The sequence below is a fragment of the Cucurbitaria berberidis genome (assembly GCF_010015615.1).
Source record: "Cucurbitaria berberidis CBS 394.84 unplaced genomic scaffold K460scaffold_1, whole genome shotgun sequence".
NCBI classification, from domain to species: domain Eukaryota; kingdom Fungi; phylum Ascomycota; class Dothideomycetes; order Pleosporales; family Cucurbitariaceae; genus Cucurbitaria; species Cucurbitaria berberidis.
The window spans coordinates 1,284,765-1,299,471 of NW_024468935.1; the positions used below are offsets into that span (position 1 = coordinate 1,284,765).

At 52.2% G+C, this 14,707-nt stretch overlaps 5 protein-coding genes across 5 annotated transcripts; 2 read left to right on the top strand and 3 right to left on the bottom strand.

The window, feature by feature from the left end:
• Nucleotides 1-14: 14 nt before the first annotated feature.
• K460DRAFT_411835 (uncharacterized protein) lies at nucleotides 15-947 on the bottom strand (the record flags this gene model as incomplete). The annotated part of the gene is made up of 1 exon (XM_040937498.1): nucleotides 15-947. One exon carries the CDS (start codon nucleotides 945-947, stop codon nucleotides 15-17), a length of 933 nt encoding a protein of 310 aa, XP_040792621.1.
• A 520-nt stretch (nucleotides 948-1,467) lies between these two features.
• K460DRAFT_422442 (uncharacterized protein) lies at nucleotides 1,468-4,390 on the bottom strand (the record flags this gene model as incomplete). The annotated part of the gene is made up of 9 exons (XM_040938172.1): nucleotides 1,468-1,700; nucleotides 1,921-2,155; nucleotides 2,286-2,496; nucleotides 2,546-2,612; nucleotides 2,664-3,244; nucleotides 3,295-3,354; nucleotides 3,403-3,597; nucleotides 3,650-3,719; nucleotides 3,847-4,390. 9 exons carry the CDS (start codon nucleotides 4,388-4,390, stop codon nucleotides 1,468-1,470), a joined length of 2,196 nt encoding a protein of 731 aa, XP_040792622.1.
• A 781-nt stretch (nucleotides 4,391-5,171) lies between these two features.
• On the bottom strand, nucleotides 5,172-7,428 carry K460DRAFT_273426 (uncharacterized protein; the record flags this gene model as incomplete). The annotated part of the gene is made up of 4 exons (XM_040927877.1): nucleotides 5,172-5,429; nucleotides 5,490-5,702; nucleotides 5,752-6,883; nucleotides 6,947-7,428. 4 exons carry the CDS (start codon nucleotides 7,426-7,428, stop codon nucleotides 5,172-5,174), a joined length of 2,085 nt encoding a protein of 694 aa, XP_040792623.1.
• Nucleotides 7,429-8,946: 1,518 nt separating this feature from the next.
• Nucleotides 8,947-9,477, top strand: K460DRAFT_265261 (uncharacterized protein; the record flags this gene model as incomplete). Its single annotated transcript, XM_040927497.1, has 1 exon — nucleotides 8,947-9,477. A coding segment is annotated over one exon (531 nt), but the record flags the coding sequence as incomplete, so codon positions are not given.
• A 2,800-nt stretch (nucleotides 9,478-12,277) lies between these two features.
• Nucleotides 12,278-13,622, top strand: K460DRAFT_360921 (uncharacterized protein). Its single transcript, XM_040932364.1, has 3 exons — nucleotides 12,278-12,641; nucleotides 12,767-12,935; nucleotides 13,037-13,622. The coding sequence occupies exons 1-3, from the start codon at nucleotides 12,571-12,573 to the stop codon at nucleotides 13,586-13,588; spliced, it is 792 nt and encodes a 263-aa protein (XP_040792625.1). The 5' UTR covers nucleotides 12,278-12,570; the 3' UTR covers nucleotides 13,589-13,622.
• The last annotated feature ends 1,085 nt before the right edge of the window (nucleotides 13,623-14,707 follow it).

The following is a 14,707-nucleotide window of genomic DNA, read 5'->3' on the forward strand; positions in this document are numbered from 1 at the left end:
GCCCCTTCACCCATTCATCGCCAACCCATCACCTGCCGTTTCGCATCTTCCATCCTCCACATCGCATCGCCATACCTCTGCTTAGCAGCGTTGTACTCGGCCTCTGCCCGCGCAAACTCTATGCGCTGGACATTGAACTCATGAGTCGCCCGCTGCGCTGCTTGCACAAGGTAGTGCGGAGTCATGTGTGGAGATGGCGCATAGGTGCTATACGCGGCTTGTGTATTGATGGGCGGGAGGCGCAAGCGTTTCTTTGCGGGGGAGAGTCTTCGTGGTGGCTGGGGGCGGTGTTGTTCGTTCGCGTTCGAGGCTATGTTCGCATTCGAGTTCAAGGTCATGTTCGCGTTCGCGCTCGCTAGACTGGTGTTGATTGCGTTTGCGATGGCAGTGTTGGGACTCACCTCGGCCTCAGCGGTCGTCTTCTGCTTCTTCTCTGCCGGCTGCAGCAGCGCATCGTTGTTGTCATCAACATTCATGATCTCTTCGCGAATCGAATACTTCCGCTTTTCTTGCACGTCATTTTGCTCGCTCGGTATTGGCATCGCATCCACTGCTGTCTTGGGCGGCTGGATATTTTCCATCTCCTGCCCCTTCTTCATCCTCTGCGCACTTGCAATCGCCTGCTCCACATCCTCGACCTCAAGCGTGGCGTATATATTCCCTTGCTTACCGGTGTACGACGCCTCGCGGATGCGGGCCTGGAAATACGTGCTCAGCAGACTATGCGCACGCTCTTTTTGACCTATTGTGAGTGCTGAAAGCTCATGAATGGCGGCTAGAAGAGGTGTGTTCCAGCAGCTGGGATGTAGCGGTGCAGGCAGAATAGCATCGCACTCGGAGTCTGAGAGGTTCCAGTTCTGTGCGGTGTTGATGAGGTGCGTCTGATCTACGGTACAGCTCGATGACTCGAATAGACTGAGAGGCTGTGACGAGTTCGAGGCCATCATAATGGGCAGTTTTGTTTTGTTTGTATATGTTATTTGTGGTGATGGAAGTGGGATCTGTGTCTGTTATGAGGAATTATATCATGTGGAGGTGGACCTATAGCGGGAACTCAAGGCACAAAGGGTAGGTGGACTGCAACAAAGACAGGAACCGAATTTCGGTCTTGCTTTATCTGTAGCAGAAGTGACTTGTACATATCCGTGCTTTGTCTCGATAACAAGGCATTGTGCGATTTCGAATAGAATGGATGCATTATGGTCTTAGGGGACTGGTTACACTGTGCGTCGATCGAATTGTCTCAGAAGAAGCATGGTTGAAGGTAAGAAGCAGTTTCAGAGATAGCGAGATTTTTTAAAGTTTCCAGACGCAAAGATGGGGCAAGCCCTGTAGACAAAAGAGTGTCGCGGCGTCGTCGCCGGGTTGAACCGTGTACACAAGCTCACTTCCTCGGCCCTGAAGCGACTTAATAAAAGAATTAGCACCAGAAAAGAAAAGCCAGTGTTACTTGCCTAGGCAGTACCTTCAGCTGAGATCGGCTATTGATCCATTGGTCAGGTTCGCGCCGCCCACTATGCCAAAGATTCCACCCCCTGGCCTTTGCGGATGGTGTATGTGAGGCTCAAACTCTCTCATCTGCCATTCCTCCTCCCATGGTTGAGGTGCCGCATTGGGCATGCCGATATCGTAACGATAGCTCACCATGTGCGGATGAGCGCTTTGCTCTAGGTAGTCTGGTAAGAGAAAGTTGGTTCCATCTAAGAGTTTCAAGTCAGAATCAAAGATCCAAATTCAGTGAGAGAATGTACGGAACACTCACAGGGCCTGGTCCAAATGTCGTCGCCAGTTGGACGTACACGGGCAATGTTGTTCCTAAGAATGGGATACTGCCTAGCTATGAACTCTGAATGCTGATTGGTGTCGGCTGTTCTAGCTCCAGGTTGAATCAGGGGCATCATTCCAGCCCTATTGATATACCCTTGCCGGTAGAGGCTGTTATGAAAGTAATATAGCCCATCCGATTCTGGGTCATCGTGATCGCGAGAAGGATCGGCACTGCGCGGGTGTCGATTTGCGCCAATAAAAATTCTGGTAATAGTGCGTCCACGCATGTTCCTCTCTGAACTGTCCCACGGACATATGAGAACATTGCGTGCGGTGTTGCCCCTAGCTTGTTGGTTGCTTCGCCCGTTGACGCGCCAACCACGGCCGTCTGGATCTATTGACAGCTGAATGCGCATGAAAAACGGTCAACGCACTCTAACAGTAGACTCAATTTTGATTAGCTGAAGGAGACGCAGAAAAGGAGGGTGATCGTCGCCAGATCAAGGCATATGACTTACATATCCCGTGAACGTGTGTCCATTGAAGTCAAAGAAGATTTCCCGGGTGGGGTCAAAGTGCAGATGAAAGACTACCCACCTGTCCCTCAAATTGGGGTTGCGGTGTTGTGTGGTAAGATCGCGATATCGCCACAACTCAAAATCACGGTCTAATTGAGGATTCCATTCTCCGGCATTATGCCCGATCCAATAGGCTAACTCAAGGAATGGACTACGAGTTGTTAGCCTCTCAACCTTCATAGTGTTACTACTTCACGAACCCTGCGGCGAAACCACGACCGTTTCCATGATACCATTCCCATCGTGCGTAGTGTAAAGTGAGGCGGCCTCGTCATTTTCTTAGCTAGATTCATGCTCGAGCAAAGAGACTTGACTTACCAATTCTGATACCGTGAAAAATCCTTCCTAGCCAAGGCGTGTAATGGGGCGAGTCGGAATTTAACTTATCTCGCCAGCCACTAGCGGTGCGGAGATCTAGATCTAAATCTACGGATCTAGGCTGAATATTGTGTGAAGTATTCAGTGCAGGTTCGTTCGGTTCAGGGAGCTCTCTAGTGTCAGGATCGGACTCCCCAACTGCTGGGCCTACTTGTACTTCAACGCAAATCTTAGTCTTCGCCATTTTGAAAGCATCTCGGACACCAGCCCACTCATCGAAGCTGTAGAGCACGGTATTGACGACGGTGTCTGGTGAGCTAATCGGATTTTCTCTAAGAAATGCAGCCAGGTCTGCCACAGAAGTGCGTGGCCACCGAGTCGGGACGTTGCGTTCCCAGGAATTCGCAATCTGCTTCTGATCAAACGACCATTCCAGTTCCGGCCGCTTTATGATATCACGCATTTCTGATACTACGCGTGTCCAGAGAAGGCAGGGAGGAAGATCCGGTATATCGCCCGCGTTTTCGGCGGTGATTTCGGGTTCCGAATCGTGAACCGCGCCCTCATTCTCTTCTAACCAACTTGGCGGTGCTTAGCGACTAGATCAACAAACATGTTGCAAAACACTTACTCGGCACGTCTGGGTTTATCCTCCAATGGGCACGTCTTGGAATCGTACGCTGATATGTATCTAACAAGAATAAGCTACTGTAGTAATGCAGGGTGAGGTATCACTTACGAATTTAGGGCAGCCTCAAACTCTAGAACCTTTGGTGACGTCTTTAGAGCCTCCGATGGCTTGAACCCCTTACAACAGTACGCTTCTTCTCCCACATCACAATCAGATTGACGTAGCGCAAGCTTAGTATAATTTGGGGGACATGCGGCGTTACAAGATAGAGAACGGCCTAGGGGCCCAGGGAGGTCCCTCGCCCTATATCACGTCAGCGTTTGAAGTTTCATCTGAAAGCACAGCATTTGCTTACCAACTGCACTCACTAAATGCAGGAGGATAAGAAACCCATTCGTCGCCTTTGCAGCAGTACCTTCTCTGACCTAGTACACACTGTCAGCTGCCGACGGGCCTGGATACTTCAGAACTCAATGAACAATATCCAATTTATCTTGTTAGAGGTGTTGAAGCTTCCTAGATAGGATCGCGATGCTACAAGGGCAAGCTTACCGATTGAGCAAATGTCTTCCCCTCCAAACCCTGATGGTGCTAAGGCGACGAGATGGGGGTAGTTTCTGCTGCAGTAGGGCGGATTGTAGTGGGATAGATCCAGGCATCCCTCCCACCTACAACTATTGTAGGCCGACACGCTTGCAGTATCGGTTGTGCAACAAGCGCTCTGGTGGCCGGTCTTGCACCCGAACTTCAATGTCCAGACTTCAACTTCGTCCTTGTTGCAGCCAGGTTGGCATTTACCGGAGTTCCTGTGTCCTCGCCAGGTGCAAATGGCCTGGGTTTCACCGCTTGGGCAGCAAAATGTCATCGACCCTTTGTTAAGGCAGTGTGAATGATCCCACATCATCTCACCGCGGCGGCCGCCATTCCGTAGGACGGCGCTGAAGCCAGCGGGGCAGGATTCGTTGCAGTTGGTCCATCGACAGGTCCTTTCGGGCGACATACTATCAACATCGCCAATTGCGAGCTCAGCTGGTATAGCCACGCTTCTAGTGAGAGTAGCGATGCCTGCTATCAGTAGGAAGAGAATGGAATGCATGATGAGCACTGGTTGTCAAATAAGTGATGAAAATAATCTGGAGGATATGCTTAGTAGCGAGGATCTACTATATAAGGCTGACGGGTCACGCTGAAAATTACTGATCGTCATCGAAGCTTGCAAGATCTTTTTGTTGAGTAGTGCAATATATGCCGTGGGCCCTGGTATACAGGTCCAGGTCCACAATGCGATCTGGATGAGCCGATGAAGTGATGGGGTAGTTTTATTCTACCCGCGATATTGGTTGACCCTTGCTTTTGTGAGTTGTGCCGAAATGGTGACATCCGAATCACTCTCTCAAATCCTCGGCAACGACGCTCCACAACGCGGTTGTTGCCTTCCTAAACCAGATCGAGATTTCAAGCCCCATAGTAAGTAACTATACTGTCGATAGTAATGGTATGATGTGATGGCTGTAAAAGGTTTGTGATGGAATCGAACAGTTGTGACGGAGCTGCTGACCCGCTAATATGTCGTGTTTTGCTCGTGGAATTAGGCGCAGAGAAAATGATGACTAGATACGTACCATATGCGTACTTTGTATTTATCTTGCGCAGTTTTCATAGGCGCGATGTATCATTCTGCAAGGAGACAAGTACTTGTCAGGTGAGGATGGAGTAGAAGAGAAGAGAAGCGCTGCGTCGTGACACGATACTTGAGCTGAGGCCAGGGCGCACTCGCAAATGAATATGATTATCTGTCCTTCGAGACTTTATCAAGACATGTCAGATTCTTGGCCAGCCAAGTTCCGCAAGAGGAAAAATGTGTTGTTTTGGAGCTATTATTGATAACCAACACCCACTTCACCCGGAAAACTTGCCCAAAACTCCTGTGTAGCATTCATCATCATCTCCTCCAACTCCGCGTTCGTTAGGTCGAATGAGTCGAGGTTAAAGGTCTCGTCGGCCTCTAGTGGCGGTATCGCGTGTGGCGTGTTCCAGGTGAACGTCGAGGAGTACTCGTTGGGCATTGGTGTGGTTGTAGGGGGACTGAGGAGGTTTTGATTTTGATTGTGGAGGGTGATGGGAAGGGTTTTGAGCTGGTGGCGAGTCAGTGTAATTCATTAATTCACAAGTGAGGAGGGAATAGGGATACATACATCAGCGGGTTGTTGAGACGGAGTCATACTCGTCCGAACAATGGTCGCGTCTGGTAATTTTGAAGAGTCTGTAGGGTTCTGGACTGGCGATGGCTGGAGTGCACCGTAATCGATCATGGCGCGTCGAAGAGCCTGTCGTTCTTCTGGCGAGGCTGGCTTGTCTTGGCCGAGGACAGAGCGATAGTATGCTTGCATGCGCTTGATAGTCTCAAACTCGGAGGTCATCAGCTTAGGTCTGACTGTGGACTTGTTCGATACTTACCCAAGTCTCAGCCATTGGCCACTGGGTTTTCATGTCCTTCAAGAAAATGCACCCTTGAAGCACGCACTCTCGCGTTTTCTCGCGCCACCGCGGGTCGTCGTCGCCACTAGGAAAGTTGAACGAGTACAGCATCACGCCAACTGCTGTATATATGGTAAACCCTATCCAAGGTACTAGTCCACGGAGGAAGTAGACGCCAAAATTGCGCATCTCCTCAAGCATCTCCAAGACCATAGTCGACTCCCGGAACAACTGTTTGCGCGACGTCTTTTGCCAATTCCTCCACATGTCGTTGTGCTCGTTATACGAGTTTGGTGTCTCATCCGCGCCACAACCATTCTGCTGTGGTCCTAGTACAGGTAAGTAGGCGCGATGCAGGAACATGCAGGACATGAAGTGGATGCAATGCATGTAACAGTACGCCTGGCCCTGTTCGACAGCGTTGTGACTGTGGAGGGTGAATAGATCGTACTGTAGCCGCTGTGGCAGCGAGTTCTTCCACCCCTCGAGCTCATGGATGAGCTGCTGAAATTGTGAAGCAGATGACCACGGGAGTTCAGTCTTGAGGTCCTCGGAGCATGCCCACCGGGCAACCTTGCCCCAGATATTGGCAGCACGCATACTGTACCCAATGATGCCTATCTCGCCAACGGGGAGTGTTACGGATGGCATGCGGATCGTCTGGTCAAGTTGCTCTGTGCATATGGGCTCCCCAAAAACGAAGCTCTCTCGCTCACAGGGAAGCTGGATGGCCATGTCGGCAGCAGCTAGGGACCTTTTTCGCCCCTTACCGCCGCTCAGCAGGGAATCCATTAGAAAGCAAGTCCATGCTGTTCGTCTGCGCACTTCGGCGTCGATGAACTCTTCGCGCGTAGGCATGCGGTTCCTCGGCACCTTGAGCTCCTGCGTCAGGTCCATGACCTCTACCAGCCGTATCGCCATGCCGAGATAAATCCAGGCGCGACGTCCATTCCCAGCGCCCCAATCGTGCCCTGTAAGCATCAAAAGGGCCTGAACGCGGGAAATGGAGGGCGTCTCAAGGTCAGACTGCAGGATTTGGCGTGCATGGGCAGCGAAGGCATTACTAGCCTCGGTCTGCGTCGTGAAGGGCGCTGGCGGGTCTTTGACGAATCTACAGCGCGTTAGACCTTATAAGTTGATCATAAGTACCCACAAGACGTGGACCAGTGCATACCGTATCGCCAGCGCCAGCATCGCCCACACCATCCATGGCTCTAGGGTGCGATCGCGAATGCGCAACAGGAGCGTGGGAGTGTGATGGAAGCTCCATTTGTACGAGCAGCGTAGATAGCTATTCTTTACTTCATCTGTGAGCAGGTCAAATGGATCTAGGCCGTCGAGGAGTGACGATGCCGTAGTCGGGGAGAGGGCCACTGTAGCGGCACTGCCGTTCGGCACGTGGGGCGCTACGGCGGCAGCTTTGGCTGCATGCTGCTGTGAGCTTGTTGAAGGTAGCGAGTCTCGTTTTGCTTCTTGTGCATCCTCTGATGGGCGGGGCCGTTTTGGCTTGCGATGGATTGCGCTCGTGCCTGGGGCTGGGAATTCGCAAAGAGCAGCGCGGCCAGTCTGCTTGCAGCGGTCGCACGGCGGGCCGTTTTGGTGTAGGCACTTCTGCTTCGCGCTCCGGCACGAGACACAGGCGACGGGATTCCTCATGGCCACTCCTGATATGCTGGTCCGGAGAGAGCCAGACATTGAATTGAATCGACGCGTCGTGATGGCCTCGACGCCGCCCCGGCCGCCTCACGCCTCACACCCTCGCGCGTTTTGACGGCAGTTGCTCTCGCGCTAATCAACAATAACGCCACATTTGCGCCGAGCCGCGCCCCATCCCAACCTCACTCCATCGTCTCCTTTATCGCCCTCATTTCTGATGGATTCGCTATATGATTTATTGCCATCCTAGCACGCCTATTCTTACACTCTTATGCTTTTATCAGTGTGTTGTCATCACTTACGGCCTCTTATCCCTGCACTCTCCTTCTTGTTATTTGTCGTCGTCCTCGACAGCCTCGTCAACATGATGACATTAACCACAAGCAACTCCCCTCCCCTGCCACACGGTCAAACATGAAACCGTTCCAATAGAACATATAAAGATATCACGCACTCGAGTAGCAACGTAGGACTACTCGGGCCACGCACGGCGCTGGTAGTTGGGAAGCAATCCGCTATCTTTCACAATGGTTTTGCCCGGACCAGCCCTGGGTTCAAATCTTCTGAATTCAAGGTCGGCCAATTGCTTCAATTGGGCAAACATTGATTCCGTCATGTTTGTCAGAGACGCGTCTTTCCTTGTATCCTCTCGCCCGCCCGCGCACTCCGCTCCCCCCATGCTTAGCTATCAATCACACTATCAATCACATACTTCTTTTTAAATCATACATTGGGCCATATCTGGATCCCACGTCGTAGTACAACTGTCAATGAGCTCCGTGACGCCCATATCGTCACTAGCAGAGACCTCTGAGTCTGTCTTTGAACTCTTCACATTGTACACTCGGTGAAAGTAACAACCACACGAGCTTGTTTCCATTGTTCCTGCTATTAGATTCCATTATGCTCTTTAAGCACTCCTCTTTGTCTTCTACGGCGCCTCATAGTCGCACCGCACAGGCCATTCACCGCCGGCGGTCCTCGCTCTTTCCCTCAAATTCTACCCCGGCTTCTCCAAACCCTCATTTCACTCCACGTATAGCGACTTGAAGCTAGTATAGCGCGCAATTTCCTAGTGTCGCCTGGGCGCGCGTCCGATTCTTTAAACTCGAACTGTCTACCGCTCACAAAAACCTTTCTCTCAATTCTTACCCCCACCGCGCCAGATCGAAGCCGCCATGCATGCAGTATCCCGACCGACCAGTGTCAAATCAAACATGACTTCGCCTTCTGCCGCCAATAGCACCTCGCCCCTGATGTCTCCTCCGTCCCTAACGGGTGAAAAGAGGAAGCGGGCGTCATTAACACCCATGAACGAATCTGAGGCTGTATGCACTCCCTGACGTACCTATTTTATTTAGTTCGCTTGCTGACCTGATGCGATGTAGGAAGCCACTACCGATGCTCTATCTCATTCCCGCCGCTCTAAGAAGCGCCGCCCAGAGGAGGACGCGTACAACGTCCAGGTAGGACACCTTTCTAATACATTTAATCTACAAAGCTCATTCTCTTCAGTACATGGCCAGCATGTGCTACTACGCTCATGCAACACGCAGACATGTCGCTGGGCTCGCCGATCACACCAAAGACCACGCGCGTGCCTCCCAAGAAAGTCTCGTTGAGATATTCAAGGAGGTCAAGTCGGGTAAGATTATCGAACACATCGAAGTCGCTCGAGAGATTGTACCCCTTCTCGCTCGCAAGGCACCCCTCAATACGATGACCAATGCGGAACTCACGGAGAATTTCATTCTTGAATACAATGGCATCTGTGGCGCTTTGGATCTGCTCGATAGACTTGCAATTGATATCCAGGTTGACGAAGAACTCCTCGACTACCTCCATCGAACGGTCTCCAACCTACACCACGATCTAGCTATTGCCGTTATGTGGCACGACCTCCTGCCCTATGTACACCTCTCGCTCATGGGCCTTCGACAACTCCGCAATCGCATCACTGATTCGGAGGGGTATCACTCCTTGGTCGCTTTGCTCGGTAGCATTGACGACATTGAGCGATGGCTCAGCCTCCCCCCTCAACGATTTGAATTCTCCGACCGTCTAATCAAGGTCGCAATGGATGCCATGCAGGAAGAGTCCGAGGTGAAGCTGCGAAAGCTCATGGAGCAGGACGTGGCCAAGCTACCCACGTTCGATCAGCAACTGGCTAAGATCAAGGAGGAGAAGGCCAAGGAGGAGAAGGCTAAGGAGGAGAAGGCCAAGGAGGAGAAGGCCAAGAAGGAGAAGGAGCAAGTTGAGGCAAGGCGTGCACAAGAAAAGGCCGACCACGAAAGGAAGGCGGCAGCGCTGATTGAAGCAGAGGCTCAGGCAGCTGCCCTGAAGAGCCTACAAGACGCTGAGAAGCGCAAGCATGAATCCGACGCATCTGAGCGAAGGAAGAAGAAGCAAGAGGAGGTTGCAGCTCGCCAGGCAGAAGAGACCAAGGCTGCTGAGCGACGCGAGAAGCTCCGGGCAGAGGAAGAGGCACGCAAGCTTCAGGAGGCCGAAGCAGCAAAGCTTGAGAGAACAAAGCTTAAGCAGCAGCAGCAGCAGAAAGAGGAGACAGCCAAAGAGGGTTGGCGCAAAGAGTTGCAGGCGAAAGCAGGAATGCACAGGGATGCGCTCCGGACTCTGGCAATCCTCGCGGCGAGTGGCCAAGCTACCCCAACGAAGCTCGACGAGCTCAATGCCCCCACGAAGCAGAGTTGCCTCAAAATCTTGAGCGACCTCTGGAATTGTCGTGGCGACCAACTGGCAACCATCACCCCCCAACAACTCCTAGTGAGTCCCGATATGCTACTAGAGTTTGACATCAATGTCATCACAGAGGCGCACTGTGCCATCTCGGTTCTGCAATGCCGGGGCGGCTCAGCACAGGAACTTGATATGACCGGCTGGCAGATGGAGCTGATGACCCAGTTGCAGTCCCGGATTGGGCAATTTGACCATGCATGCTTTGCAGATCTAAAGGTCGGTGTAGACGCCATCTGCAACCTAATAGAGGAAGCTCGGCGAGCAGACATGGCTGAGACCATGGAATATCTGAACTCCTCAACATCCACACAGTACAGCAATGGTTCATCTCTAGTGTCCTCGATGAACAGCAACACGACCGCCAACACAGAGTATGGCGCCTCACAGCAGAGTAGTGGCGCCCAGCAATTCAACGCCGCTCCTGCCCCGGTAACCGACGCACCGAAATACAACCCGCTACTCGATCCAGCGAGGACAGATATAGGCCCAAACGGCATACCTATTCCCGATGCAGATTTTGTGGCGCAACACAATCCCTTCGTTTACCAGAGTGGAAACGATGACCAACCTACCATTGCGACAGAAGAGGCTTCGTTCCCTAAGATTCGAAACCCCGCGGAGTGCAAGTTTGGTAGCAACTGCCGTCGAGGCGAGGATTGCGATTTCACGCATCCTTGGGATGTAGTACCGGAGGCGCCTATGGATACTCCGTGCTATCACTTTTTTCGGCTGGGTTCTTGTAGGCATGGCATTAATTGTCGACTGAGTCACGATACTGTGAGGTTCGGTCCTCCAAGCACTGTCCAGCAGCCACGACAGCCTCCAAGGATGGAGCCGCCGACTCTTGAGAGTGTGTTTCAGACCGAGCATGCGGCTACTAAGCAGTACGACCCGCGTTCACGAATTCCATGTCGAGACGGCGCGAATTGCACTAGGAAGAACTGCGTCTTCAAGCATGACTTCGCCGCGAACGTATCCAACGTCAGCTCCCCTCAGTACCCTAATTTGGGTAAATCCCTTCTTGGCACACCCCGAGGCCCTAGGAAGGGTATCTCTAGAACTCAAGGTGGTCCGGTACCTCGCTACGAGCGCCGCCAACAGGGCCATCAGAGATCACACCAGGGTGGAGCTCTGAATCGCGAGACAGAGTTCTCATCAGATGAGGACTCTACGTCTCTTTTTGTTTCTGAGCGGAGAAGCAGCAGCAGCAACAGCAACAATCGCCGTCGCCCGCAGTCTCGTGCCACGAATAGCAACAATAGCGTGGACCGAGATCAAGATCAGCAGCCTGGAGTTCGTGACGCAATCACCGACATCCGGAAGTTACTGCAGGAACACGGCCGTGTCAGATATTGACCAACAATGCGCATGTGTCGACATGACCACCCTTCTATAGGATGTTCTGATACTCCAACAATTCGTGTCGACGACCAGACGTGTGGATGTAACAGGCGGCTCGGGATGTACTTCACGCACCTGTGCACCCTCTCTTTGCATTAAAATTTTGAAATAGCGAGCATTGCGTACGGGTGTTGGCATTTCAGGCGACATGCTTGACTTCAAACATGTGCAGACGTGGAAGCACTACGAAGGAGATTTTGGATTTTGATTTATTGATGTATTTAGAGCTGCACATATGCACTCACATGTGGGATGTCAGGTGGAGGAGACAGGATTGGAAACCAGGACATGGGGACCCATTGTAACAGTTATTGATTCAAAGAGACGTACAAATGAAGAAAAATTAGTCTAAACGTTGTTCAAGTCTTGCCATGACCGCCGCGAAACTGGTGATCCAAATGTTCTTGTTGTCCTTGCTAGATTAGATCTAGCCCTCGAAAAGACGGTCCACCAAAGACTCCGAAAAGTATGATTGATACGAGGTATATGAATTCCATCTTCTCCACGATTTTATCTTCTTACTCCACAAACGGGTCGCATGCGCTACTATTCATCGAGGCTAGTCTCCACCCAGCCAATCACAGCTCACATACCCACATCCTCGGCTCCTCTCTCCATATTTCTCCAGCCGGAACGGCGGACCCGCCACATGCACGAACTAAAACCAAACGAACCGTCGGGAAACCGACACTACCTCACAATAACAAACTGCAGCTGATTTAGGATTCCAGGACCGCTCGCTGGAGAAGTGCACTCTACACGCCCTAGAGCTGTCTGCGCGAAGGCCGATACCGGCCGCGGATCTTGGAGAGTCATCGTGCATGCCGTAGGAAAAGCACATGGATGATTCACAACGCTGAATCAAACCTTGCATGATCGTAGCCTTGGATTCGCTTTCTCGATCATCTTCGCCCTACTCGTCTCTCCTAAAGTTTCCTTACTTCTGCGTACCTGTACCGATATTGTCCACCCCGAGCATCGGCAGAGATGGGTGTCTTCTATGAAACGATACCAGATAGTCTGGTGCCGTGGATGCTTGAGCAGCAGATGCTCTGGGTGTACGTACTCTCTTCTCTTCTCAGCTATCTCACGACATATCATGTCTCCCATCTTCATTTCCTTGGTCTGCTCTTGCCTGACTGAACTATTCCTACATTGACTAGTCACTGATGTCCATGTAAAGCGGAACGGCCCCCCTGTCAGGCGACGGGCACATCAACATCTCTCCCAAGGGTGGGCAGAATTTCGGCATCATCGATGAGCGCACCTTCTGGTACATGGACCTGACGGGCAGCGGCGTCGAGACGCATGCACATCTGCATGAGCCAGGGAATGGACGGATATGTGTCATGGTAAAGTACCCCTTGTTTAAGACTACAAAGCACCCTGGACCAACTTCACCAAGAGATAGCAAATGTGAAACATATACAGACTTGTTACTGACCTGGCCTAGTTCATGGCCTTTGTCGGCCCCCCACGCATCGTGCGCATCTGGGGCGATGGTCACCCCATCGAAAACGGCACACCAGAATGGGACGCGTTTGTGCGTGAGCGCAAAGTCCCAGTTATCCCCGGGAGTCGCAGCATCATCACCGTCAACGTACACCAGTGCGCGACAAGCTGTGGCTTCAGCGTGCCGTACTACGACTTCAAAGGCCACCGGCCCATCCTCGACGACCACTTTGCCAAGAAAGAAGCAAAGTTCCTCGCAGGCAAGGAAGAAGAGTCCATGGACCGGTACTGGGCGTGGAAGAGCCAGTTGAGCATCGATGGGCTGCCGGGCATGAAGCGCGGATATGAGTATGCGCTGAAGAACAAGGTGCAGCCGTTGAAGAAGATGGTCGGGCCGTATGCACCCAGCGCGCCACGCTCAGCGTCGCGAGTCGAACCTGTGCATTTGTTGCTGGTCTTGTTGCTGGGCATTGTGATTGGAGGTGCGCTGGCGTTGAGCGTGGTTACGCCGGAGCGACTCCAGACGCTGCAGAAGAAGGGGCAACTACTCTAAAACGTGATTCGCGAATAAGATGTGGTCATCATGGCGTTGTTCCTTCGCGTGCGCTTCTACGCCACTGACATGTATGATTACACTCACCATGCACGCTCATCGCACATCTTCACACGCGCGCGCATGTTCAGCGCAAGCGGTATCCTGTGTCGTACCGTGTCTGCATATCATTGATACCTCAGGTTTTGCATTATCGTAACCTTGACATCTTTGCAGTGTGTTAGGATAGAAGGATTAGAACTAGAGTATCGTAGGATCACAGGAGCCAGGGTAGGGGTATCAGCCCGACCGTCATGATCGCTTGAAGATCCGTGAGTTGTCCATCTCGTAAGATAGAGGATGCGATAGCCAGCGAGCGATGGAGTGGAGACCTTGTAGCTTCATTGACTTAAGGCGGGACTAGCATAGTCTTGTGGTGGTGTGTGGAGATGCAGTAATCAGCGGAAGAGACGAAGGAAGTGGCTAGGCGTGAGTTTGGAAGGTGCGGTGTTGGGCGCTTTCCGTATCTGACGAAGCTTTGGCCGCTATCGTTATGTCGCTAGGTGTACTTGCTGATGAGCTTGCTGATGAGTACGAAGTATTGACGGGACGATGGCTTGGTATGACACTCGGATTCCAAATGGTGAGACGCACACCAACCACGGGGCCCGCCTGACACTCCAGGGCTCGCCTAGTACCCCGCCAGTTGGTACGTCTCCAGCTCCGACTATTTCGAGGCCAGGAGCTCGCGGCCAGGAGCCTCGGTTGATGCTCTACCTGCATTTGGGGCCCCCGCTCAATGATTGAGAGGAAAATAGCACTCGGAGGACAGATTAAGGTGTCTCACGTGCCCTTTTAGCGCCGTTCCTGGGGCGTTTCGGTCTGTCTCGTCCCGTCTTACAACGGGACACTACAATCTCACTTTTCCTAGTGTGCCTCCACACGGTGTTCGCGAATCGCGGAGTAGCCGAAGACAGACCGGACCCCGTCCTCTCTACACTCTATACACTCTACACTTACACAGACAGTGTTTCTTCTATACCAGCGTCGTTTTCTAGTAGTACCCCAATGGGATGCGTTCACAGTGGTGCTTCGCTCGCACACGATGCGACTAGATGGCCAGCCTCACCCGCAGCCACA